General features: G+C 37.5%; 1 protein-coding gene across 1 annotated transcript; it reads left to right on the top strand.

The window, feature by feature from the left end:
- The first annotated feature begins 42 nt into the window (after positions 1–42).
- LOC141361645 (uncharacterized) lies at positions 43–10830 on the top strand. The gene is made up of 2 exons (XM_073863228.1): positions 43–156; positions 9035–10830. The coding sequence occupies exons 1-2, from the start codon at positions 48–50 to the stop codon at positions 10180–10182; spliced, it is 1257 nt and encodes a 418-aa protein (XP_073719329.1). The 5' UTR covers positions 43–47; the 3' UTR covers positions 10183–10830.
- Positions 10831–17678: the final 6848 nt, after the last annotated feature.

Here is a 17678-nt window from a genome sequence, read left to right as displayed (position 1 = left end):
GATCAAGAGTCTCTGGATTCTGTCTGTAACGTTGAGAGATCCTGAAGATGTGTTCAGTTAAACTCATCGACTGCACGAACCCCATGATGAAGATTAAAACTGAACATACAGAAGAGGAAGAACACACTGAGAAAGATGATGATTTTATTCCATCAGGTATGTGTCCTCAATTATTGTTGTATTTGTACATTTTTTTTAATTTTCATGTGAAATTACGTGACTATTTCACGTATGGACCAACGTGAAAATGTCACGTTTTGCCGCGTTTGAACGTGAGCATGTCACGCTTTTCTGTTTGTGTCACTGTCACGTATTGGTTACTCAACTTTTTTGTCCTAATTTCTTACCATTGTCGCTTCGGTTTATGGTTAGATTTACATAAAATGACATCCTTACCTAAACAAACTCTAACCCCAACGTCAGGCAACAATTGGTTAAAGTTTAGAAAATATAAAAGAATAAGTCTTGCATCTTTTTTTTATAAACCAATACTTAAAGTGACAAATACTTAAAGTGACATATAACGCAAGCACCAAATCTATGTTTTTTTCAAACAATGGTTTGAAAATAGGACAAAAAAGTTGAGTAACCAATACGTGACAGTGACACAAACAGAAAAGCGTGACATGCTCACGTTCAAACGCGGAAAAACGTGACATTTTCACGTTGGTCCATACGTGAAATAGTCACGTAATTGCGTGATATAGGGTTGTGTGAGTACCTGTTTTGGGTTTGAGTCACAAACTCAATAAACAAAAGACCAAAAAATGTGAGTACTTAAGGGGTTAAGGATATCTTTAATTTTATCCTAAATCACTTACCCCTGTGTCGTTCAGGTCCCAGGCATTTAGTCAAACATAAAAACAGGAGAAGGAACCAAGAAGAAGACCACTTGTTGGTTAAACCATGTTGGCTTATTTATTTATTATGACTTAAGCCATACCTAATAAAGGCTTTTCATTCATTCCTTCTCCTCTTTTTTTTGTTTGACTGATTGTTTGACATCCTGGCTCAGTCCGTTGAGCAAGGATGAGAACGTGCAGCTGTGTCAAGCCAGAGGGGTATTGCACAAAAGCAAGATAAGGGATCGATTTTCCATTAATCCTGGCTGAATTTAGCCCTGACCTGGTTGCATGAAGGGAGGCAAAATCAATCTAGATGGAGTTACTATGGAGATTTAGGGCCCTATCTTGCACCCAGCGCAATTGACTTTGTCAGTGACGCATGTATCATTCGTATTTTGCACCGGCGAACAGCGGGTTTTTCCCTCCACAGACGCACGTCAGCAAACTAGTGAATTAACTTGCGCTCCCTGGGCGGTTCAGCGCAAAAAAGGAGGCGTGTCCTGCATCCCTGATGCTATTTAGCAGTTTCAAAAAACAATTGCGCCACTGACCAAAAAAACCCTATTCTAAAGTCAGCGGCGCGTTGCGCGAGGTTCATTATGCTATTTTAAGGGTGCATGCTTGACCATAATGTATAGCGTGCACAACGCAAACACACTTTGCTTATCTAATCTACACAGATGCAACAGTTATTTTTGCAAATCCTAAATTGTTACAATAAAAAATATTAACACGTGAGATAAGGGAAATCATTGTGGTGAGCATTGTGGTGATAGTTTTTATTTATTGTGTGGCTGCGTTAAAAAATTCTCATGCAAATAATATTTAAAATATTTTCATAAGTTTGTTGTGTGGCTGTATTACGTTTATTTTATGTAAATAATAATTAAAATGTTTTCATAAGAAACCTTAATGTATGTGAACTTGATTTGTAAGTGTACTTTGGGGTTGGACTGTTTGCGTTTCTTAGCTTTCAGCGGTGAGGGTGGACGCAGCGATGTCCTCTGCTGGCGTCAGGTCATGTGAAGAGGCAGATCCACCTCCCGTTACACGGCGTGCTCGATTTATGCTGGCAAGCTTGGGATTCCCCCATCTCCTGACATCATTGTAGCGCTTGGCACAACGATGGGGATGCAAGCTGATGAGACAATTGTGGCTATTTCCTCCCACGCCTGTTTAACCGATGCTGATTTGGGCGGGTTTCTCCTATCCACATACAAAAAACAACTTCTCTGTCTTTGACTGCTCTTACAAGAACGTCGGTCTCCTCGGCTGTGAACCGCTCCTGGCGTGCGCCTGGTAAATCCGTCATAATAATAGTAACCCGCCATGGAACTTGCGCACTTGCGTTTATAGGGAATGTTGGATGACGTTCTGATTGGTTTATTTGACATAACACCCAAACCACACCTATGAATAATGAACCTACTTCAGACCAACCCCTTATTGATTTGCGCCTGGCACAAGAGTTATTTCTCCCACCGGGAAAATAGCAACAGCGCCCAAGATCCGCCCACAAAGTCATTTGCGCTTTGCGCTTCACACTTGCGTTTCAAATCATTAAAATAGGACCCTTACTCTTTGCAGCTAGCCTGCTCCAGAGCAGGCTAACAACCAGGCTAAGATTAATCCTAGTGATTAATTTAATTCAAAGAACTTTATTAATCCCAAGGGAAATTGCTTTAATGTTACAATTATAGAAAAGAAAGAAATTAAAGAAAAAAGAAATAAAAGCATAATTCCCCATCAATGATTTAAAAATTATTAGATAAAATAAATAAATAAAAAACTTTTCCCATATAAAAAAAAGGTAATTTACTTCAATAGTGAATGGTCCCAGCACTTACAAAGAGGAGTTATACAGCCTAATGGCCACAGGTATAAAGGATCTTCTAAAACACTCAGTAGAACACTTAGCAGTGATCAGTCTCTGAATAAATGTACTTCTCTGGTCAGCCAGCACCCTATGTAGTGGGTGAAAGGAATTGTTCAGAATTGAATTTAGTTTTGACAGTATTCTTCTCTCAGCCACAACATGAACAGAGTCCAGCTCCATACCAAGTACAGAGCCAGCCCCTCTTATTAATTTGTCCAGTTTATTTCTGTCTGCCACCTTCATACTAATTTCCCAACAGACCACTGCATAAAAAATTATGCTAGACACCACAGACTCATAAAACATCCACAGCACATCATAAAATGTGTTCTGATCTTCATCTAAGTCACAACAATAGAGAAACACAGTCTGCTTAAACTAATACTGCACAAGCATTATACATTTTCATGTTTTTATTGAACACAACATGTAAACATTCATAGTGCAGGGTGGAAAAAGTAAATGAAATCCTATGCTAATGACTTCTCCAAGAGCTAATTGGAGCCAGGAGTCAGCCAACCTGGGGTCCAATCAATGTGATGAGATTGGATGTGTTGATTAAAGCTGCCCTGTCCAATAAAAAAACACACACACACACACACACCAGTTTTGAGTTTGCTGTTCTGAAGAAGCATTTTCTGATGTGAACCATGCCTCGGACAAAAGAGCTCTCAGAAGACCTACGATCAAGAATTGTTGACTTACATGAAGCTGGAAAGGGCTACAAAAGTACAGTTGAAAGAAAAAGGATGTGAACCATTTGGGTTTAGTTGGATTTTTTCATAAATTGGTCATAAAATATGTTCCGATCTTCATCTAAGTCACAACAATAGAGAAACACAGTCTGCTTAAACTAATACCGCACAAACATTATACATTTTCATGTTTTTATTGAACAAAACATGTAAACATTCATAGTGCAGGGTGGAAAAAGTATGTGAACCTTTGGGTTTAATAACTGGTTGACCCTCCTTTGGCAGCAATAACCTCAACCAAACGTTTCCTATAGTTGCAGATCAGACCTGCACAACGGTCAGGAGAAACTTTGGACCATTCCTATTTACAAAAGTGTTTCAGTTCAGCAATATTCTTGGGATGTCTGGTGTGAATCGCTCTCTTGAGGTCATGCCACAGCATCTCAATCGGGTTGAGGTCAGGACTCTGACCGGCCACTCCAGAAGGTGTATTTTCTTCTCTTGAAGCCATTCTGTTGTTGATTTACTTCTATGCTTTGGGTCGTTGTCCTGTTGCATCGTCCATCCTCTGTTAAGTTTCAGTTAGCGGACAGATGGTCTTAAGTTTTCCTGCAAAATGTCTTGATAAACTTTGGAATTTATTTTTCCATCGATGACAGTAATCCGTCCAGGGCCTGAGGCAGCAAAGCAGCCCCAAACCATGATGCCCCTCCACCATATTTCACAGTTGGGATGAGGTTTTGATGTTGGTGTGCTGTGTCTTTTGTTCTCCACACATAGTGTTGTGTGTTCTTTCCAAACAACTCAATTTTGGTTTCATCTGTCCACAGAATGTTTTTTTCCAGTAGTGCTGTGGAACATCCAGGTGCTCTTTTGCAAACTTCAAACGTGCTGCAATGTTTTTTTTGGACAGCAGTGGCTTCCTCCGTGGACAGCCGTGTCCTCCCATGAAGTCCATTCTTGTTTAATGTTTTCCTTATTGTAGATTTGTCAACAAAAATGTTAGCATGTGCCAGAGATTTCTGTAAGTCTTTAGCTGACACTTTAGGATTCTTCTTCACATCTTTACAGGACGACCACGCCTAGGGAGTGTAGCAACAGTGCTGAACTTTCTCCATTTGTAGACAATCTTTCTTACCGTGGACACATCGACATCAAGGCTTTTAGAGATACTTTTGTAGCCCTTTCCAGCTTTATGTAGGTCAACAATTCTTGATCGTAGGTCTTCTGAGAGCTCTTTTGTGCGAGGCATGGTTCACATCAGACAATGCTTCTTCAGAACAGCAAACTCAAAACTGGTGTGTGTTTTTTATTGGACAGGGCAGCTTTAATCAACACATCCAATCTCATCACATTGATTGACCCCAGGTTGGCTGAGTCCTGGCTCCAATTAGCTCTTGGAGAAGTCATTAGCCTAGGATTTCACATAATTTTTCCACCCTGCACTATGAATGTTTACATGTTGTGTTCAATAAAAACATGAAAACGTATAATGTTTGTGCGGTATTAGTTTAAGCAGACTGTGTTTCTCTATTGTTGTGACTTAGTTGAAGATCAGAACACATTTTATGACCAATTTATGAAGAAATCCAACTAAGCCCAAAGGGTTCACATCCTTTTTCTTTCAACTGTACTTTTGTAGCCCTTTCCAGCTTTATGTAAGTCAACAATTCTTGATCATAGGTCTTCTGAGAGCTCTTTTGTGCGAGGTATGGTTCACATCAGACAATGCTTTTTCAGAACAGCAAACTCAAACTGGTGTGTGTTTTTTATTGGACAGGGCAGCTTTAGGCCCTGTTTACACGTACATGGTTATTTTTAAAGACTCAGAGATTTGGCTTCGTTTGTGCCCCTGGTTTGCACGTGGACGGGGAACTCGCCTCTGAAACCGATTGTTTCTAAAAACTCCGGCCAGAGTGGAGACCTTGAGAATCTTTGGTTGCACGGTAGCATGTAAACTAAGACAAACGGATGTTTAAGCAGGCAACGTCACAGAGTATACGCCAGAGCTCGCACCTACGTCAAAAGTGCGACCTATGTTTACATGTGAGTCTGCTACTCTGAACACTTCCAGGATCACATTTATGTTCGTGCAAACTCGTTTCCTGTGTTTGTATTTGCAAATACAGCTGCTTCATTATGTCGAGGAGCAGAGACGAGTGCTCAGAGGTCAGCAATTTTACGCGTGTTTGACTTCATGCGGCGCTGCAAGAACCGACAGACGGATGATGTCAAAGTACCGCGAGAACGATTCGAAATTAGACCTCTACGTGTGATTCATCAACTCGCTCTTGCGGTACTTTGACGTCATCGATCACCTACTGCAACAACTCCTCCCTCCAACATGAAGAACCAGTTCGCGTCACCACCAGCGCTGCCGGTGATTGGCTTACGTGGGCTTGAGCTTCTCTTGACGGCATATATGCACGGGTACGTGTTAAAAACACTTTTCTGAAAACTGACATGTGTGCACGATATGGTTGCAATCCACTGCACCAATGGCAATAGGGAAAGCTGTAACACAAAATAAAGACTGTTCGACTGTTCTCCCAGTGAGATATTTCTCATGCCTGAATCCTAGTCTACATATTGATCTTGTTATGTACTCAATTGAAACTGCCTTTCAAATTCATCAACCATTTCTTATCTCAACAACTGCATTTATAAATGTATTCATCAAACTGCTGACACCAGTCTTCATAATAACACTAAAATAACCGTATGTATTCTTGGATGGATGACGGTATGTCTATTTTAATGCAGGACCATGAAGTGACTAAACACATGAATATCTAGTAGGATTGACAGAGGAACTAGCTGATTAAAATCGGAAATGGTATCGTATTTCTATACCATGCTGTGGATGTTTTATGAGTCTGTGGTGTCTAGCATCATTTTTATGCAGTGGTCTGTTGGGAAATTAGTATGAAGGTGGCCGACAGAAATCAACTGGACAAATTCATTCCAGGAGCTGCCTCTGTACTGGGTATGGAGCTGGACTCTGTTCATGTTGTGGCTGAGAGAAGAATACTGTCAAAACTAAATTCAATTCTGAACAATTCCTTTCACCCACCACATAGGGTGCTGGCTGACCAGAGAAGTACATTTAGTCAGAGACTGATCATTGCTAATGCTGGGTACACACCAAAAGATTCTTCATCTTATAAGATGACAAACAAATGTGAGGACAAAAAATCCTAGATTTAACCGTTTTGCTCCTATAGTGTGTGCTATTATATGTCAAAGACAGCACACCACACACAAACAGATTTTTAACCAGAGTCTCGACTGTGAACACAGGAAATCCCACATAATCTCACGAGACTTCAGAATAAGCATGGCGGACGATATGCAGGAAGACATTTCAATGATAGTGCTTGGAATAATTTTTACAAGATACGTTGTATAAACATTCGTGCTGTTGCCACAAATCAACAAGCTGATCCTCCATCTCTGCTGTCCACATTAACTTCACTTTGGCCGTTTCTCAATCCGAAGACTGTAGCCTGCGGAGGTCGCATATGCAGGCTGCATACGTCATGAAACCTGGTTTATTCAAGTTAACTGAGCATTAGTTGGGCGGCAGTGGCTCAGTGGTTCATGTAGGTTGTCTACAAACTGGAAGGTTGGTGGTTCAATCACCGGCTCCACCTGACCAAGTGTCGAGATGTCCTTGAGCAAGACACCTAACCCCAGCTGCTCCCGACGAGCTGGATGGCTGACACCGCCGTCGGCGTATGAATGTGTGAATGAATGGGTGAATGTGAGGCAACATGTACAGCGCTTTGGATGGCCATAGGTCTGTTAAAAGCGCTATATAAATGCAGTCCATTTACCATTTACCATTACATTCGCAAGTCACAAGTATATTACAACAATATACGATAAACTAGGAATAATAGTCAATTTTATAACTTTGACTAAAAATTATAAAACGGTTAGTTCCAATCCTTGATTCTGATTGGTCAATAGGTGTGCTTTATTCACGATAAAACACTGCTATGACCGCTTCACTCAACGGTTCTATTTAATATCACTGCGCCCTTAGCAACACCCTTAGCAACACATAAACATATAATGAGACAAAGTCTGAGAACAGTTTGTTGTTTTTATTTGAGCTTTCATGTTGTTGTTCCCAGTCAGGGACTATTTTTTCTAGCGTAAGGAATGCTTTTATTGATTTAACTTAATGAAAGTTGCACTCATCTTTTTTTTTACTTTAATATTGTGTGGTAACCGTTTTATAAAAGTAATAAGGTACTCCAGGCAAGTGCTGTGTCGTGAATAAGTAACGGCTGAAGGGGTTGCAGGCACTACGCTTCGCGTCGTGCCTAACAACGCCCTTCAGCGTTACTTATTCACGATACAGCACAGCCTCTCGTACCTTATTGCTTACATATTCTGAAATAAGACAGTCTTGATGACGTCTATGCAGCCTGGAAATGCGACCTACGGATTGAGAAGCAGCCTTTGTGCTGCGCCATGACTGCTTCCGTCTTCCCTCATCTCGCTTTTTGATTGAAAATGGTTTCGTTTCACGTGATAATCTCAATAGCTTGCTCGCGTTTGTCCTCGGGATTCCCCCACACATCAGGATTTCTGTTGAATATTTAGGATTCGCGAGCGGTGCGGCTCAGACGTTCTTCCGAGCAGGTTCGGACACTCTTAACACACCTCACACGAAGGGACAATCTGATAAAATAATCTGTAGAACCATCGCGATACTCGGGACATAGCTAGGATTGTCGGAAAGGGGGAAATCGGCCCAAAATCAGCCCGATTATCTTTTGGTGTGTACCCAGCATTAATGTTCTACTGAGCGTTTTAAAAGATTCTTTATACCTGTGGCCATTAGGCTGAATAACTCATCTTTGAAAGTGCTAGGATAATTCACAATTGAAGTAAATAATTTTTTTTATATTGGTACAGTTTATTAATTTTTAATGTCGTATCTATTCTTTTTTAAATCATTGATGGGCATATATTTAAATGTATTTATTTAATTTTATTTTATTTCATTTCTTTTTTCTTTCTTTTCTATGATTGAAACACAAAAGCAATTTCCCCTGGGATACATAAAGTTCTTTGAATTGAATTAATCACTAGGATTAATCTTAGCCTGGTTGTTAGCCTGCTAGCTGCAAAGAGTAAATCTCTAGTAATTTAATGTAGATTAATTTAGCCTCCCTGCATGCAACCGAATTAGGGCTAAATTCAGCCAGGGTAACAGGAAAATCCCATCTCAATCCCTTATCTTGCTTTTGTGCAATACCCCTCTGCTTTTTTGTCTTTGGATTTTTCCCTACCCCTAGAGCACCTATCTTAAACTATATATTCTACCTGAGCGCCGGTTAAATTGCTTGTAGTTTCTTAGCATAAAAACGCTGCTATACACAGGGAAGGAGACAGGAGGCTCTTTTTAAGGAACAGATTAAAATGAAATCTTAAACTGTAATATGTAAACTGTAACTGATTGTCGTAACACTCTGAACGCCCACAACAGGTGTTATGATCATTATTGACTGACTGAGGTGCTGCATGCCAGAATCTCAATTCTTCATCCTTCTTTGTGTAAATAAGATTGAAAAGACAATTTAATTGTTTCATGTTTCTTTCAGATGTGAAGAGCGATTCATGTTGTGATGGAGAATTAACATCCTCAACATCAAAAGAGCGACTGACAGCACAAACTCTTTCCTGCATCACCTGTGGAAAGACATTCAGCTCACAGAGACATTTAGAGAGACATGAGAGAAAACACACAGAACAGAAACTCTTCACCAGATCTGAGATCAGCTTTAGTACCTCACAAGAGAAGAAACTTCATTCAGAAGAGCACACAGAGAAGAAGCAGCCGTTTCACTGTGGGAAGATGTGTGGCTCTTCTAATCTAAATGTTCACATGAGGACACACAGTGGTGAAAAACCTTTCTGCTGCACTGAATGTGGAAAATACTTTAAAACAAATCAAATTCTTCAAGTTCATCAGAAAATTCACACAGGTGAAAAACCTTACAAATGCTCTCAGTGTGAGAAGACATTTTCTCAGTCAGGTCACTTAAAAGTGCATCAGAAAGTTCATAATGGCGAGAAACCTTATCACTGTAGTGTCTGTGGGAAGAGTTTTAGTCAACAGGCTACCTTACTAAATCACGAGAGAATTCATACAGGTGAAAAACCTTACAAATGCTCTCAGTGTGAGAAGACATTTACTTATTCGTGTAACTTAAAAGTCCACGAGAGAGTTCATACTGGAGAGAAACCTTATAACTGTAGTCTATGTGGTAAGAGATTTAGTCAATGGCATACATTACTAAATCACAAGAGAATTCACACAGGTGAAAAACCTTTCAAATGCTCTCAGTGTGACAAGACGTTTACTTATTTGTGTAACTTACAAGCCCATCAAAGAGTTCATACTGGAGAGAAACCTTATCAGTGTAGTGTCTGTGAGAAGAGTTTTAGTCAACAGGCTACCTTACTAAATCACAAAAGAATTCATACAGATGTAAAGCCTTTCAAATGCTCGCAGTGTGACAAGACTTTTTCTCATTCACGTTACTTACAAACCCATCAGAGAGTCCATAATGGAGAGAAACATTACGTCTGCAGTCAATGTGGAAAGAGCTTCACTAATTCATCTCAATTCAGAGTTCATGAGAGAGTTCACACTGGAGAGAAACCTCATCACTGTAGTGTCTGTGGGAAGAGATTTATTCAACGGTCAAACTTACTAAAGCACCAGAAACTTCATACAGGTTGCTAAACCTTTCAAATGCTTTCGGTGTGACAAGTCAGAACTACAGAAGGCATGCGGGGGCATAGGAGAGAGAGAGCTCACGCACAAGCACATAGAGAACCAGTGTGTGTGGGAAAACACTGCTAACCTTTCATGATAAACTCAAATCAGTCGTCTTCTCTGCCAGTAACATCTGACAATTACGTGAACATGCAAGTACAAAACACAGCCAACTTTTAATTCTTTCACTCAGTGTCATGTATGAGAGGCGCTGTCTAGGGGCTTCACGCAGAGAAAGAGAGAGAGCGCGCATGCACAAGAGAGGCACCACCGAGTGCTCGCAACAATAAATGAAGCCGTTTTAAATGAAAATAAAAATGTAAATGTTGCGGCAATTGTTGATTTTGTGGCGCACACAAACAAATCAATGTATGGATAACACTGCCAGGAGCAGAAGCCGCCATTACGCGAAATAAATGTAAACAGCGACGCGTCGACGCATTTTACGCATGTCGACGTATTTTCATAGTCGACGTAATCGATGACGTCGACGCGTCGTTGCAGCACTAATATGGACCCGAACCAATATTATCTGAAACCAATGGCCACTGCTTGTGTTGTAAGTAAACATGCTGCACAGTGTTTTGTACACATGGATTAAAGTGATAAAAATTATTCTGACTGAATTTTTTTTAGGCAACGTTTTATTCCTTCAACTGACACTTTATGTAAGTAGATGAGACTAATAGCATTTTAAGGCGAGATGTTTTTTGCCATTAATAGAGACAAAGCGCAGCTTCTGTTTTTTGTTATAAGCCAGAAATTACAAGGAGGCGGCCTCTCGCAATACAGTCAATGGAGACGGTTGGATTGTTTTCCCCCCGGTGGGCGTGGTTTTCAAATTAGCATAACTGGGTGATTCTTCAACTAGGGGCACTTTTAGCCTTGTGAATTTGAAATAAAAAAACTTGCTCAAAAGTCACGTAACACAGTTTGTTAAGTTTAAACAATTTGTCTAGTTTGAAGGGCTGTAAGAGGGCAAACTTAGATTTCCAGAGAAATTGTCATTTCCACCACATCTCAATATACAGTTGTTATTTAAAAATAGAATTACTTATGCCACTCCAGAATTGTCTAAGATTATTTTTGTGAGTAGTTTTACAATTTTTTCACAATGTACAATAATTATACATTTGTCAACAAGATAAATGAACTGCCATGAGGACCAAAAGCTGAACTGTTCACCTGTCACACTCTTACATTTAATATTGGTTTGGGTTAGAGCTTATTAGAAAATAAATAACTTGAATTGTTATATTAAGTAGAGCATGATCTCATAAATTGTGGGTAAAGTTTTAATTTGTGATGAGAACTTTTGAAATATTTATTAAAAAACGTGCGTGGTGATGGAAATGACAGGGTGGTGGTGGAAATGACAAGGTGTTGTGGAAATGACAATGAATTAATGTGAACGTAGAGAAACAGTATAGATATTCCTTAGAAAAATTATTAAACTCATCACACTCATTAAACTCAATTCACAAAGTCATTAAACATTACCACACCTGTTTTTTACAACCCTAAAACAGAAAAAGTTCGGACAGAGTAGAAATTGTGAATAAAAAAGGAATGGAATAATTTACAAATCTCATAAACTTATATTTTATTCACAGTAGAATATAGATAACAAATCAAATGTTGAAAGTGATACATTTTGAAATGTCATGCCAAATATTGGCTCATTTTGGATTTCATGAGAGCTACACATTCCAAAAAAAGTTGGGACAGGTAGCAATAAGAGGCCAGAAAAGTGAAATGTACATATAAGGAACAGCTGGAGGAGGACCATTGTTTACCCTTATGCAACAAAAATATATTTCTCAATATATTACATGACAATATATTTAATGTGTCTCCATATATTGTGAAATTTACATAGTAATATATATCATGATATATTATATAAAAATATATTTAATATATGTAAGTGATATATTGCAATATATTATACAATACTGCAATTATTGCCGTTTTCATATATTGATTAAATACATCTCATTATACTATTTAATATATCCCATAATATATTGGAAATATATGAAGTAATATATTGATGCATATATTCTAAATGTATGTAATATATTGAAGTATATATTGGCAATATAGTAATATGTTGATACATATATTCTAAATGTATGTAATAGATTGCAGTATATATTGGCAATATATGGAGTAATATGTTGATACATATATTCTATATGTATGTAATATAGTGCAGTATATATTGGCAATATATGGAGTAATATGTTGATACATATATTTTAAATGTATGTAATATATTGATACATATATTCTATATGTATGTAATATATTGCAGTATACATTGGCAATATATGGAGTAATATGTTGATACATATGTTCTATATGTATGTAATATATTGCAGTATACATTGGCAATATATGGAGTAATATGTTGATAAATATATTCTAAATGTATGTAATATATTGCAGTATATATTGGCAATATATGTAATAATATGTTGATAAATATATTCTATATGTATGTAATATATTGCAGTATATATTGGCAATATATGGAGTAATATGTTGATACATATATCCTTTATGTATGTAATATATTGCAGTAAATATTGGCAATATATGGAGTAATATGTTGATACATATATTCTTTATGTATGTAATATATTGCAGTATATATTGGCAATATATGGAGTAATATGTTGATACATATATTCTTTATGTATGTAATATATTGCAGTATATATTGGCAATATATGGAGTAATATGTTGATACATATATTCTTTATGTATGTAATATATTGCAGTATATATTGGCAATATATGGAGTAATATGTTGATAAATATATTCTTTATGTATGTAATATATTGCAGTATATATTGGCAATATATGGAGTAATATGTTGATGCATATATTCTTTATGTATGCAATATATTGCAGTATATTGTAAAATACATGAGTAATATGTTGATACATATATTCTATATATATATGTAATTTATTGCAGAATATTGATAAATATAAATAATTGCCGCTTTTAATATATTGCACGTGAATATAATATATGTGTTTATATATCTCAAAATATATGCAATATTATATTTATAAATATCCGCCATATTGTATTCCGATTGATATGCAAAAATGTATTAACAATATATGTACAGATATAGTGTCACATGTATGTTTACTATATGGTAGAATATATTTTAAATAATATGTAAAATTATATAGAAATATATACATAAAAATATCTACACACATTTATACCACATATTAACACAGACTAATGGATAATCTATCAAAAGCCACCTTTATTTTCTTTAATCAGGCACACATACTAAAACTAATTTTAGGTAGAGAGCTAAACAGACCTATTACAACCACAAGAGGTTTTGCACATGGTCAGACAATGTGGTTTGCTTTACATTACATAAATGTCTTGCATTACATTAACATAAATTACATTTTAAAAGAGTGACATAAAACAGAAAATATACAAAATATAAATTAAAGCAATTTAAATTACCAAGGTCTATTTATTTCAAACTTTCAGCAGTGCCGTTATACAGTTAAAATACAATATAAACAAAATGCACAGACAATAATAGATAAATAAATAATAAACAAACTTTCAAGGAGCTTTGGCAATGTGTAAAAGCAAAGAAATAAAATGCCAAAAGAACAGGCCTTTATCCTGATTAGGAGTCCATCTCGGCTCTTCACTGATTTAAATGACTTATATACCCATGCTTTTGCACTTCACCTGGTGTCTTAGCTCGCATATTCTACTGTTGATGGATTTTCTAACATCAGCTTCGGCCATGGAAACTGGTTTAAAACAGCATCTGTGGAACAAAACAACAATGATTACTCTCTCCCTTCTCACTCCTTCCTCTCTGGTTCACAAAAATCTCTCCTGGAAGAGATGCAATTAAAACTGGAAAGCACCACTTCTGAAAACTATGTACCTTGTAAACTTGAAGTTTTTCCTGGGTTGAGAGCATGCCAACGATCAGTCTTCTTCTCGAGTTTTACTGGTGGTTAGCAAACAGCTTTTAGGTGCAGTACCGCCACCTACTGATTAGGAGTATGAGTTAGGACTATAGGTCAGGACCTATCAGCCTCCTTGTTGTTAGTGTCTCTTATGTGTCCTGTCCTCTCCTCGCCCCTGAATCTCAGCTTCCTACTCAAGCATTATGCTCCATCGCCTTTGGCATGCATTCTGGTTGAAGCAGTCGGTGCTGAGTAGAGTACTGACAAACGTAGAAAATGAAAGAAATGTCTCTGCTGTTTCAATAAAACTGTTATTTGTGTAATGCAGATTTTTGTCTTCAATATTTTCTTTAGGCTATATGCCATGCATATTCATGAATATGCTGTAGTTGTTTATTTGGAAAGTAAAAATTGTTAAATCATATATACATACATACATACATACATACATACATAGCACATGCATATATTCATGGGCATTGCTAGATATAAAGCTCTACTGGGGCACAGGCCCCTCATTTTTTGCTGACTTTTTTTGAAAGCCTGCTGTGTGCAAGAAGTGTGCAACACTTCTATACAATGTCCTTTGCTTAACCCACTATTCTACAGTTCAACAGTTACTGCAAAAGATACATATATACAAGTATAATCTTTATTATACCTAACATTATTACACATTTCTTGAAACTATGCCTCATATTCTCAAAACAGTAAAGACAATTCCATAAAGTCACACACAATACTCCAAACATCATATTTTCAGGTCAAAATGAAGCTCTACACTCAAAACCATTCACTCTTACTGAAATACCAAACTTTTCCCTCAGACAACACACACAAGCTTTCAAAAACACACACACTACAACATAGTATTACACACTGGTGCAATCAATTCAAAACAATATATCCAAAACTGGTAAGTTGCTTGTGGTTCTCCCCCTCAAAAACCTTTTCACATGACCAAAAAGACACAATCAATGTATGCATTAGCACATTTTTATTCATTCATGTGCTATACACAGCACTACTATAATTTTTTTATTATTTCGCCTCAACATCCCGTCTTAGTTATGGGTCAGGCCAGAGAATCTCATTCACATCACAGGCTATATTGGTCCTAGCCAAACAGCGAGGGTAAAATCCTCTTGCCTGATCCACCCTCTGCATTCATCTGCTGATATGTTTATCTGTATGGAAGGCAATTTGATGCATTTCTTTATTCCAGTAGCATAGTCCAACAGTTTATGCACACTAATTTAACTGTATAGAGCAGTCTTACTGTAAGTACACCTATCTGTTTTCCTCCCTGAAGCCTCTGAAGATTGAGGCATAAGTGAAGCGACTCAAATTAGGCTTTATTCGTTGCTCAGCCTCCATCATAGTCATACCATGGACCAGGACATGGTCAACTAGAGTGGCTTGAATTTCACCTTGAAATTGCTTGTCACCTTGCCCTTCATCTCCTTCCTCCTCTTTCACCACGTCCTCCTCCTCTTCCTCCTCCTTCACCACGTCCTCCTCCTTTCCCTTCTCCTCTCCCTCCTCCTATTCCTACTCCTCCTCCTCGACCTATTTCTTCATCATGTCCTCTCCCTTCACCTTCACCATGTCCTCTTTCTCCTCCTTCTACACGTCCTCCTTCTTTCCCTCCTCCTCTTCCTCTCCCTCCTCCTCTTCCTCCTCCTTCTCCTCGACCTATTCGTTCATTTCTCTGTGGATCCATTGTTTCAAAGCTCAATGGACAGATTCAGGCCCTTTTATGTATCTATTGAAGGATCTTATTGCTGTGTGTTCAATTTTGACTTTTAGTGTTTCCAGCTTGGTAATTGTTTGCTAAGCTGTGCTGACTTGAGTGAACAGTATTGAATGCTAGTGCTTTCCATATGACCAGATGGTGTAAGCACTGAGAAATGTAAGGATTTGTGAGTAGAGTTTTGAAGTAACAGTTCACCAAAACTGACTCATGTGTTAACCCAGGTGAAAAAGTAGTACACTTCCATAGTGTATTAAAAGTGCTTTATTTTCGCACACTAATTTTGTACTTAATATACTAAAAAATAATCTTTAGTACTTCTTAAGATGTTATAGGGATCATCTTGGTGTACTTTACTGTGCTATTTTGAGACACCATAAATATGAACTAAAATGTGCTAAAAAATGTATTTAAAAATGTATTTAGGTACCACTTGTAGTAAACTTGAAACCCATCTTTGTATAAAAGTTGTGTTCAAGTTTAATACAAGTGTAAACTAAATACATTTTTTTTATACAGAGAGAGTATGTTAAAAGTGCATGTTAGTTCATATTCATGGTGCCTCAAAATAGCACAGTGAAGTACACTTAGATAATCTTAAGAACATCTTGCATCTGTCTCAGCAACAATTCAATTCTACAGACTTGACAAGGTTTTCCTGAGATTTTTCCTCTAATGTTTCAGACCTGACCGGGTGAGGATGTAGTTTGTCTTACCTCCCTAAAACTCATCATCTCTCTTGTCTGCTTCGCTTTCCCTGCTTTGCACAAAACATGTTCATCTAAAGAAGCCAACAATGATCGAGTCAAAATAAGATTATCATTATTATTTAGAAACTTACTTTAGTCTAGTCATGTTTTCATAAGCTAACTCGCGTGGCGTCACCTTTTGAATGTGGTTGTGTGCAGATGAACGCAAAGACGTGCATGGACATGGATACGTGTGTGCACGAGTCAATGCGACTGCTTCATCGCTTTTACAAGCGTAAATTGGGTAACTACATTGCATATAGATCCGTTTTTGCCGGGATTATCTTTGTATAGGAATACACTAGTTAACTGCTAAAATTTAAACTTGAGATTTACACCAGGACACAAAAGATTTACACTGGGGCATGTGCCCCAGTAAAAGGGATCTAGCGACGCCCCTGCATATATTGCAGTATATTAAATCATATAAAGACAAAATATTACATGGAAAAACATAGTGCCCTTTTTGGTCTTGGTTACAATATATTTTGTATCGATATATACATGTATGGTCTATCCATATACTGCAATATAATGGAAAATATAAATATAAAATCCTATATATGGGAATATACTGCCTAATATATTACATGATATTTTCTATGCATATATTACAATATATTGGGAAATATAAATATTAAATCCGATATATGGGAATATATTGCCTAATATATTACATGATATTTTCCAATATACTGCAATATATTTTTGTTGCATAAGGGTAGGAATAGGAATGTTGTCCTTTTCTTGTCTAATACAGACTTCTAGTTGCTCAACTGTCTTAGGTCTTCTTTGTCGCATCTTCCTCTTTATGATGCACCAAATGTTTTCTATGGGTGACAGATCTGGACTGCAGGCTGGCCATTTCAGTACTCAGATCCTTCTTCTAGGCAGTCTTGATGTTGTAATTGATGCAGTATGTGGTCTGGCATTGTCATGTTGGAAAATGCAAGGTCTTCCCTGAAAGAGACGATGTCTGAATGGG

The sequence above is a fragment of the Misgurnus anguillicaudatus genome, chromosome 24 (genome assembly GCF_027580225.2).
Source record: "Misgurnus anguillicaudatus chromosome 24, ASM2758022v2, whole genome shotgun sequence".
NCBI classification, from domain to species: domain Eukaryota; kingdom Metazoa; phylum Chordata; class Actinopteri; order Cypriniformes; family Cobitidae; genus Misgurnus; species Misgurnus anguillicaudatus.
Note: the sequence above shows the minus strand (reverse complement) of the source record. Positions and strands in the feature narration are given on the sequence as shown.